Raw genomic sequence first — 11100 nt, 5'->3', positions numbered from 1 at the left:
ACTAAAAACTTGATTTGACAATGAACAACAGAAATTTCACTTTTTATAGCCTATTCATCTGCTCTCTGTGTGGACACTATGATGACAGTTCAGTGTGTGCGTGTGTGTCAGTCAACTGCAACTATTACCACAGATGTACAATAAAACTCTTCTCATTATTTGACTGCTGTAAAAAATGTCCAAAGCTTTCAAATGCGATCTAAACACACTTAAGGGTTATCTGTTTATGGACTAACTAGCAGACTGGAGTTTACCAAGCAAACCAGTGTTTCGGTTGTGGCTGGATCCCTATTCATTTAGCCCAGGTATGGTGCACTTCATGAAAAATCAGCTAACTTAATTTATTTTTTGTGACAGCGTGCTATACTCCAGGTAGGTCCATATGGTTAGTATTGTATACATAAAACAAGATAGTTTTCAAAGGTTGAAATGGCTCCCCAGCCCTCAACCCTGTTACTACAGTCATCCTTACATTAAAAGACAGTGGCAAGGTAAAAATCCAACACTGAAATACTCTTGACTAAGTATAGGCAAGACAAAAAAAAAAAAAAAAAAAAATCACTGAGTTTGGTGGAAACCAGTGTATTTCACCATTTGATTTCCGTTATCATTTTTACTTTGAATCTTCCTTTGGCTATTGTTTCCACAGCCGGTTTGGAGGTCTACATGCTGCTGCACCAGTGAAGCCCAGAGTGAAAGTGGCCTTTAGAATGGAGCTGGCTGCCTTCCCAGTTATGTGCGTAGGTACACTGGAGGATTTATTCCCAGTGTTACCACCAACCAAGCTGATGGAGCGCCCAAGGATGCAACGCTGTCCCCACTGATTGGGCAACAGAACAGAGCAGTATAGTCCCTCCTCTCTAGCTGAAGGTGTGCTAATTATCATATTTTGAATGAATATCATGTGATGAATGCAATTTTTGCTCATGGCCACATGCACACAAATCTATAATATGAATCTGACTGAAGGGCAAATACGTGACTCGTTGCATATTTACTTGACTAAAATGACACATTCTGAAATACAAAAATGGATGGATGAAATAATAAGTAACTTAACAATGTACATAATTATTTTAGGACATGTTTTTGCCCTATGATAATTATACTAATGTTATTATATTTCTCATTCAGTGCACGATAATTGTGTCATTTCATTACAGGCCAATATCCTGCCAATTTGGTATTGTTCTTCACCTCTCAGTCGTGGTCAATTTTCTGTGTGCCCCACATCTGAAGCTGTAACCCAAAACAGTTCACCCCAGATGGGACTCGAACCCACAATCCCTGGCTTAGGAGGCCAGTGCCTTATCCATTAGGCCACTGGGGCTCGGCAAAATTTTAAACGCTGGTATGATTTTGGTATCTAACAAATAACTGAACTATTTGTTTTGTGTATATATTTACAATAATTTTAACGTTGGGTCAAATATTACACCTGTTACCTATGTCACATTAGAGAGCCTTTAACCTGAATTGATCCCAAATACAGACAAGCTGGAGCCCACCCTCTTTTAGTGCTGTCACTAATTTAAGTTCAAAATTATTAAAGTGTTAAAGACTGGTATATCTAACAGAAAATGCATGAATACACAGCACACAGGCCGTTTCTGTGTACAACATGACGTTCACCATGCTGGGTTATCTTTAATCGATAAATAAGGCACACTGATCAAAGAGCCTTCTCTGATCAAAGTTTGTCTGGGAAGCCCGTGTGTTTAATTTGCGGTTAAAACAAATGACGATCTCTACAATATCTGCTCAAATATAAGTCCGATAAGTCCGAGTGCTGACTGATGACAGCTCTCGGCAGGCAGGAACCAAAGCTCAGTTGTTTTCCTCCTTTCTGCCCAGCAGACTCTGGAGGAATGGTAGCCGGCTAGCTCATCGGACGGCTTTTGTTGAATTTGACATTTGACCATTTTGTAACAAAAAAAAAATAATGAATTTACTACCGTCCAATCCACATGGAAACGGGCTCCTTTATGCTGGATTTAACCAGGATCATGGTAAGCAGGTGTACTTTCATATTTTATTTTTCCCCCAAATCCAAATTGGCAGCGTCGTGGATGCTAAGCTAACAAGCCAACGTTTTCTCAGGCCAGCTGAATTGACTATAGCGGATGGGCTCAAATAGCTAACTCACCTTAAACATTAGTGGCTCAATATCCATAAAACGCCCTAACGTTACTAAGTCAACGTTAGCAAAACAACTAAAATGAAAAATTTTCTGTATTTTCAAGTGTCTAACACGTTCATGTACTCGCTAATCCAGCATCGTTAGCCTACGCAAACCACAGTTACGTTAATACTAGACCTTGCATAGCCAGCTAGCATCAATAGCGTTTTTGTTGTTGTTGTTGTTGTTGTTTACAGCCACACTTCAGCTAGCCCCCGGGCCAGAAGACATTAACATGACTGTAAAGTGCACAAGTGAACGCACAAATGTAAAATTAAATTGTCACCCACAGCTCAGTCGATACCTAAAGCTAGCTAGTTGAAAGCTAACAGTGGCTACGTTTGACAGCTGCTAATGTGACTTGGCTAACGTTGGACTGTTAACCCAAATCATTTGTTGGGTTATCAGCGGTGTCGAATAACGTTAATGTGTATTTTTCATGAGAATTAAATTAACTAAACCCCCCACATATACTCAGTTATTTGTTAAATATGCCTTGCCTCTCAGAAAGACAAGGGTATAAGCCAGTTACACCCCTGTGCCTGCTTTTTATTTTAGCCAAATGCACCACCTGAGTGATATTCATGATGTCAACTTGGTTAACGCAGTAGTGTTGGGTGTCCCCTCTCTCTCTCTTTGGACACATTTGTTAAAGGTGAAGGTAGTGCAGACAGGTGAGTGAAGCTGAGGCCAGTGTACAGTGCTGTGTATATAGAGGTATGACAGGATGGGCTTGTGGTTGAAATTGGCACACAGATGACCTCACATGACCCCTTGAAGAGTTGTGGTACCCAGGTGTAATATGTGGTGAATGCAGAATGACAGCCTGGTTACTGCTGGTTAACCTTGCTATTGTTGGCATTACTTGTTGTTGTCTTCCAGGATGCTTTGCCTGTGGAATGGAGAATGGATTCCGTGTGTACAATACAGACCCTCTCAAAGAGAAGGAGAAACAAGGTAAAGAGACTGTGCTATAAGAAGCCTAGGGTCAAATTGACCCCAAATAAACACCAATGTGTACACAATGTGTTCAGGACACTGAAAACATATCATCATGTTAATTTATGTTTCCCCAGTTGACCCCATTAAATTAGTCAATGTTAATCATGTAGAGATGTTAAACATAACTTAAAAACATCACTTCGGTGAGGCACTTTTGTTACGAATGTCCCTACCTACACCACAGGGGTTCACTGAACAGAACAGAACTGAACCAGCTGAGTTCTTTTGATGAATTAGTACAGCTCTAAGCTTATTGAGACATTCACGGATTGTTAATGAGGCATGCAAAAATAGTCAATTGGCTTTTTAATTGCACAGTAGTTCTAATTCATTTTAGTCGATTTGTTAGTCACATTTTAACTGGAATTTTTGGTGTAAATTTGTGACTCAAGTAAAATCCTAATTAATTGCAAGTCAGTGGCACATGACATTGTAGCAAAAGAAATCATGGTTTAATATTAACCACAGTTTTTATCGTAGAGAAGTCACATTTCAGTAAGGCTGGTAATAAAATGTAATGTGGTTTTTAGGCATGTTAAGTGATTGACTGCTAGATTAAAGTTCTTTCCAAAGTATTTTGGCTTATGAGTGCAGAATAATAATAAACCAAGCAAATTCTGCCACACACAGAAATACAGCATTGTAATACACAAGGAATCACCCCCCCTGTGCCTGATCAAATTCAATGTAGCTTCTCCCTCCATATGAAGGAGTATAAAGGGAAGTTAATGATTTCCTCCATAGAAGCCTGCACATGTGATTGAGCACATGACCTGCTCCACAGTTACTTGTCCAATGGAGGCAAACTCACCCAATTTAACTGCTGTAAGGGGGTGCTCAATATTGGAAATATTGAGCACCCACTTAGCCACTATTTCTTTCTGCAGTATATGAAAAAACACAGGAAATGTAACCAGAAAGATACAATGTTTTATTCATGGACAAATACACAATTAACAATCATAATTTTCACCATTTGAATACTTCACAAGTCTGTATTATTTGAACAAAACAAAACAAAAACCCTCTTACTTTGACCATACGTGGTTCCTCTGCCACCCCTCCAAAAAGCAGCTTGCACACCTCCACCTCGGTTTCATGTTTGCAACTCTGACACTGACATGGACAAGTGGAAAGGGAACAGGTGGAGAGGTATTTAGGAAAAAACATGCTGAAACGATGTATTGTGCAGCCCTAGCTGTAAGCTGGGAGTTTTACAAGGGTACAGGCCACAGGCCAGCATGTAGCCCTGTTTCTGCCCTTTTTCAGCACTGATTCATGTGCAGATGCTCTGATGACAAACTTTACAGCATGTAGTGATTTCTTTCCCGCCGGCTTTGTGCATGCTGTACATGAAAAGAGGCTTGTCTGTATGTGTGGAATGCAGAAGAGAAGATTCATCTTCATTGAGGTCTGGCATTTGTTGTAGAGGAGAGTCAAGCCATGATTGAGGACTTCCATGCCTAAAACAAAGTGATTAGAAGCGCTCGGAAAATGTGATTTCTAGTTACCAGCAGTTTATAGTCAGGTGTAATCACAAGGCATCGATTTCTTGATCGTACCTGGCACATTTTTATTTTTGTATTGTTATTGATAGTACAATAGCCAATGAGTTCTTTGTGTTTCAGAGTTCTTGGAGGGTGGGGTTGGCCATGTGGAGATGCTGTTCAGGTGTAACTACCTAGCACTGGTTGGGGGAGGAAAGAAACCCAAGTACCCAACTAACAAAGGTAATCTGCATCGTCTTATTCAGTGTGAACAATTTATGATAGATTGTTTGGCTCTGTAATACCAATAATATTCTCAGTCTTCGCCATACGTCTTCACTCCTTGCACATTTCCATTGTCTTAAAAATGGGCTGTTATATCCCTAAATAGCAGTGGCAGTTTTTATGGGTCTGTGTTGATTTTTTTCTGTTTTTGCCTCATGATGCTGTAGTTATGATTTGGGATGACCTGAAGAAGAAGACAGTCATTGAGATTGAGTTCTCAACAGAAGTCAAAGCAGTGAAGCTTCGGCGCGATAGGTAAAGGACTCCATTTCCTTATTGTTCTCATTCTCTATTAGCCTTTATCTGGTGCTAGGCTTTTTCTGTTTCCCAATTAATGGCTTAAAAGTTGATGTCTTTTTTAAATTTGTTTTTAATCGGCCAGGGAATTGGTTCCTATTAAATTTGCAGGCAGTAATTCCTTCAACATCATTGACTGTTGCAGAGCAAGAGTCACATAATAGCAAGAGTTACTTTTCAGGCACAGCCACACCCTTTAGATACCTTTTCTATGAGGCATGCCGTGCTCTTTTATGTCCTAAGACATTTTACAAGATTAATAATTCGGAAGTAATGTGGCAATGAGGCTGTATTGTTCCACTCTGCCAGTTTAAAATTGTATGATGCTGCTGAAGTATTTGTTTATATTCTCTTGTGAATTCTGTTCAGTTTACCTTTAACCCTCTTGCGTCATTTCTCCTTTGTGCTCAGGATTGTGGTAGTTCTGGACTCAATGATCAAAGTCTTCACATTCACCCACAACCCCCATCAGCTGCATGTGTTTGAGACCTGCTACAACCCCAAAGGTCAGCCCAGCCTGTTAGGCACTGAAAACAGACTTCCAATTTTTCACACCGTTAATGCCTATGAAGCGTAAACCCACCCGTGTATTTGCCAGAATGTAAAGCAGTTTCAAAGGCCCCCATGTTTTAAAAAGTACAATAAAAACAGCTGGCAAAGACATACTGTTATGTTGACTAATGTGATCCATCATTTTAAGAGTTCACTATTGTCATTTTCCATACCATTTTCCCTACCATGACTTTATAATGCCGCAGTCATTACTTTCACAATACTGGCAAAAGTAGTTCAGTTCGACAGGATATAAATATGAAGAGATCATTGCTCATCTCCAGATAGGCTTCCACTCTGCCTTAAGTTTCGTTTTGCCTCTTCACTGCTACCAGAGGGAAGTACCAGTGCGCAGCAGCTGAGAAAGTGAAATAGACCCATTAGTTGCCAGCGCTGCAAAGTCATATTGGGAAATATTACAGTAGTATGACTGACGTGGTTTTAAATAGATTTTGAAAAATGATGGGAACCTATGACTTTGATGATGACATTGATAATTCTGTGTTCTGACATTAAAAATCAAAATTAGGTGAATGTCAATGGATGTTTCATTTGAATCCATGTATCAGATTGATTTGATCTCCTCCACTGCTGAAAACAGCAGAGGCCCTCAGTCCTCAGCAAAATCAGATGCTTTCAAGACGATGTACCAAGACCAAGTATTTACTACAAATTTGTAATGTTCAGGTGTGCAGAAATAACTTTTGTCCCACATTTCTGCTCTTCTTCCTTGCTGCTCAGGTCTGTGTGTGCTGTGTCCCAACAGCAACAACTCTCTCTTGGCATTCCCTGGTACCCATTCAGGCCATGTTCAGATTGTAGACCTGGCCAACACAGAGAAGCCCCCTGTTGACATCCCCGCCCATGAGGGAGCTCTGTGCTGCATCGCCCTCAACCTGCAGGGCACAAGGATAGCTACCGCGTCAGAGAAAGTACGCCACGCTAGGGCTGCGCTAAATTGACAAAAATCATAGTGCATTTTTGGCTTTAACTCATGTGGAAAAAACTTAGATTTGGCTCAGTTAAAACAAAATATAATGAAAGATTGTCTTCAATGTGCCACCCAGAATATCTTGATGAATAAGCCATCTGAAAAATTACAATCAGTTCCATTCTCTGCAGAATGTTGTTCGATTGAAAATGTAAATTGCAACTGTGTTATGCACCATACAGATAAATCCTTCATTTCCAGTCATTTCCAGATAGGCCCATGTGGAAGAATATTTTAGTGACAAAAGGCTTCAACATTTTGAATGTCGCCCAAAATCTGCTTCCTGAGATGAATTCCAATTTTAGTGAATGCAGTTTTAAGTATGTCTGGTTACTATATTGTGTCTCTTGGCTGTTGCTAACTTATATTGTGGCTTATCTGTGCTTCTGCAGGGGACTCTTATAAGAATTTTTGACACCTCTGCGGGTCAGCTAATCCAGGAGCTGAGACGAGGTTCTCAGGCAGCTAACATTTACTGGTCAGTATTGAGCAATAATGTTGTTGACGTGTTGAGCAATCACATTGCAAATGTACTGTGCATTTGTTCGTTTCATTATAGCAATAAGTGCTGTGAATTAGAATGAAACGTAGGGACGTAACTGAGGTTGATGGGGATGATTGTCAAACATCAACATTACTAAAAAATACAATCAGTTGTCTATTTGCTGATATAAGAAAAAAACGTAACTTGTGAAAGTGCTTTTAGAGAAAATAAGCAGTGTCTCAACATGCAGTAGCACTAGTTTCTTGCAGTGTTGCACCAGACTCCTAGATGAAAAGTGCTGGTTACCAACAATGACAGGGCTGTTTAGGTTAAAAATTTCCCCATGACAAGTGTGTTTTATTTGCAGTGGGCACACCCTGCCCACAGCACTGTTGGCAGACTAGACCACAGTAATCCCTCCCACAAGGAAATGTATCGCAGTTATGTAGTTCTACACTTTCAAGATCAGAATGTAGATGACAGCGTTACACTTGTGGAATGTGAAGACTGCAGCCTGAAAGCTGACTGAACCTGCAGCTTTTCCCTGGCTCTCCTCCCTCCTCTGATGAAAACTTGAGTCTTGCTTGTCCTCATTATTGTCCTCCGTTCTGCCCTGCACAGCATTAATTTCAACCAGGACGCATCCCTTATCTGTGTGTCCAGTGACCATGGCACAGTGCACATCTTCGCAGCAGAGGACCCCAAAAGGAACAAACAGTCAAGGTTAGTCAGCAAAATTTGTGGTGTAATTCAAAATACCTTGAGACAATAGTCAAAACACATCTCAAATACAATATGAAAAGTTGACATTTGATAAAATATTGAATCTTTTGATGTTTTGTCCCGCCCCACATCCTGGTTTTGTTTCCTTTCCTCTGCAGCTTGGCATCAGCCAGCTTTCTTCCCAAATACTTCAGCTCCAAATGGAGCTTCTCCAAGTTCCAGGTCCCCTCAGGCTCCCCGTGTGTGTGTGCCTTTGGAACAGAGCCCAATGCCGTCATAGGTATGTTTGACGTGGGGGATGGGGATCAACAGTGCTGTTCAGAATATTTCTTGATACAGCCCTTCATCACAAGTACATCTCAAAAGATTTTCCAAAGAATGAGCCTAGATCTAACTAGTCAACAATCAGTCATGGGACAGAATGATGAAATGTTAAACTGAGCACAAGAGAAGAGAGGGAATAGTAAGTTGTAGCAGCAGTCTAACCAGCACCACCAACCTTATATCCTGTGTGTATGCAAGAAACAACTGCCAGCAAAACCATTTGTTACAGCAAGGAAAAGGGAAAAAAATGGCAAATCCAAGTCATGCCTCTTTCTGCCTACACTTTCTGCATCTGTATCAGCACTGACATAACTTTGGAACTGAGCCCAGTGCTGCTCACTGTATTTCTTGTTCAGTATACGGCTACGCACTGGTCATGCAATTTGAAGAACATAACAGAATAACACTGTACAGGAGCATGCTAGAATGTATTTTACAACTTGTTTGTCACATTCAAGACCGTTTACATCTTTGGAACAGTGTTCACAAACCAAAAAAAGATTATGTCCAGGATGGCAAACCCTGGTTATTATGCTCAATACAGATGTTGAAAATCAGGGTGGAAATCATTGCATATGCTCAGTAGCTTTTATGTTTTTGAAATGGAACTAACATGAAGAACAGCTGAAGAAATTATGTTGTTACATAGTCATAGTTGCAAATAATTTATTTGACTGCTTCCGCTTTGGATCCAAGTAAGTGCAGTGGTCCTTTGTAACAGTAGGGGGGGACAAAGGGAGAAGGCAGAATTCATGGATCACAGATTGTAACAGTACATCTATGTGCACTGTAGTGATGTTTGCTTCAACCTAAACAACTGGAAAACACATTTTGATTTGATTTGGAGTATGCCCCAGTAGAAACACAGGTCTTGATAATGACATTAATTAAGGCACTGTTCCTTCTAGGGTCCTTCTAAGACTTAACTGGAACAGCACCTCAATCAATGTCATTAGTAACACCTGTGTTTACCTGCCATTTCATGTCAAAATGGCTGCTGGGGAAAAAAAAAGTTTGATTCCATTCATCCGTATGGCACATTCATAAAAAACTGAATTATCAAGGTGTTGTACGTCTGGTTTTGCTGAGTGAATAACTTTCTCAATGGTTCCCTCTTTCTCTCCCTGTAGCCATTTGTGCTGACGGAAGCTACTACAAGTTCCTGTTCAACCAGAAAGGGGAGTGTTCCAGGGACGTCTACGCCCAGTTCCTGGAGATGACTGATGAGAAGATATGACCTTTGACTCCCTTGCAGACTCACTATACGCAGCCTTGTTTTACTTTTTTCGGAGGGAGGAGATGTCCGGTGACACATCCCTCCTTATCTTAATAGACTCTGCACCAGAGCATCAAAAGGAGGGAGGAAAAAAAAGAGAAGCAGCAGCACAGACTGAGGGAGTCTCACTGCACAGATAGATGGAATGCAGCCTCCTTTTCAGACATGAACTTTTGAAGATTGTCTCTGGACAGTCGGCGGACACGACTCCCAAACCAAACACGAGAGGGAGAAAGAGGGAAAGCTATTTTTTTGAAAGGAAAATGTACTTTTTAAGATGTCTTCCGTGGAATTTACAATGGATGGCTATTTTTTAAATTGCATTCTTGATTCTGATAGGTAGATGGATTGAAAAAAAAAAAACAACAAAAACAAATTAACTAACACCACCTAACCTAACTCTAGGGAGTGCCTATGAACTGAGTCGCGACTGGAGAGCGAGTGTACGTGTGTGTGCACATATATTGTCATATATGTATGTGTATAAATACAAATGTACCATATTTAGCAGTGCGCAAAGCAGGGTCAGTGAACTCACTGATGGGCTGTCTGTGTTTTTCCTCTATTCCTGGTGTTGCAGCATTCAGTTTTGCTTCCGCATCTGTCTGCGCAGTTCATATTCCACTTCAGACATGGCTGAACAGGCACTGGTCCTGCTTTGTGACACGTCATCCTGAGTATTACTAGATTTTGCTTATATTCACTGTATAAACACAACACACCAGACTGAATATGTAACTACATAGAACTGTACAGAATAGTAGCAAGAAAAAATCTGAAAACGTATTTTTCTTTTCTTTTGTCCCATATGTTGTGCAATATATGCTTTTCCTGATCACTTTTGTTTTTACTTGGAGCTTGTGAAAAGATGTGCAAAAGTCTGGGAACCAAAACACAAAGCACGGTTTCAGGAACAGGATCCGAACTCGATCAATTGTGAAACGCGATTCTTGGTTAACTTTGTACTTCAACGGCCAAGATGAACTGTATAGATGGGAAGAATAAGCCGGGCTGATGACTTAATGGCTTGGACTACACACCATGTTGCCACTCATTCGCTGTGTTAACACATAATCAACCCAACTTGATTAAATCAAAACTCTCCCTACCAGTGTGTCTGATTGGTGGCTCCATCACACCTTTCTTTTTGTCATGGTAGTTTCATTGGCCAGTGTAGCTGGCCGCTCATTGTTGTGGTAAATACAGAGTTTTCATTCACAGTGACACACTTCTGGAGCTCCATAAACCACTTCAGCTGTCCCACAGGAGCACTGAGATTCACTTTCATGTAAATCAGGGAATCTGAGGAGCTTTGTTCAAGCCAGTGGCCACATACAGGGAATCAGCTCCATGCCGAACTACAATGGACCATGTGTACACCTAAATACCACATATTCTATTTTTAATTTTGTCATGTCATTCTTCCAGCATTTTGTTGACTGAACAGGCTGCACAGCTGAAACTGGGCCTACGTCCTTTGTGTTGCTTTCTGCATTTGGA

At 40.6% G+C, this 11100-nt stretch overlaps 1 protein-coding gene and 1 non-coding gene across 2 annotated transcripts; one reads left to right on the top strand and one right to left on the bottom strand.

The window, feature by feature from the left end:
* Positions 1 to 1257: 1257 nt before the first annotated feature.
* On the bottom strand, positions 1258 to 1330 carry trnar-ccu (transfer RNA arginine (anticodon CCU)). The gene has a single exon. It is a non-coding gene; the product is annotated as a tRNA-Arg (tRNA).
* Positions 1331 to 1765: 435 nt separating this feature from the next.
* Positions 1766 to 10369, top strand: wdr45b (WD repeat domain 45B). The gene is made up of 10 exons (XM_030077597.1): positions 1766 to 2009; positions 3062 to 3136; positions 4810 to 4911; positions 5121 to 5208; positions 5662 to 5756; positions 6544 to 6734; positions 7186 to 7271; positions 7899 to 8000; positions 8159 to 8280; positions 9455 to 10369. Exons 1-10 carry the CDS (start codon positions 1943 to 1945, stop codon positions 9559 to 9561), a joined length of 1035 nt encoding a protein of 344 aa, XP_029933457.1. The 5' UTR covers positions 1766 to 1942; the 3' UTR covers positions 9562 to 10369.
* The last annotated feature ends 731 nt before the right edge of the window (positions 10370 to 11100 follow it).

The sequence above is a fragment of the Myripristis murdjan genome, chromosome 19, assembly GCF_902150065.1.
Source record: "Myripristis murdjan chromosome 19, fMyrMur1.1, whole genome shotgun sequence".
Classification (NCBI taxonomy): domain Eukaryota; kingdom Metazoa; phylum Chordata; class Actinopteri; order Holocentriformes; family Holocentridae; genus Myripristis; species Myripristis murdjan.
This window is presented reverse-complemented; position numbering and strand designations above follow the sequence as displayed.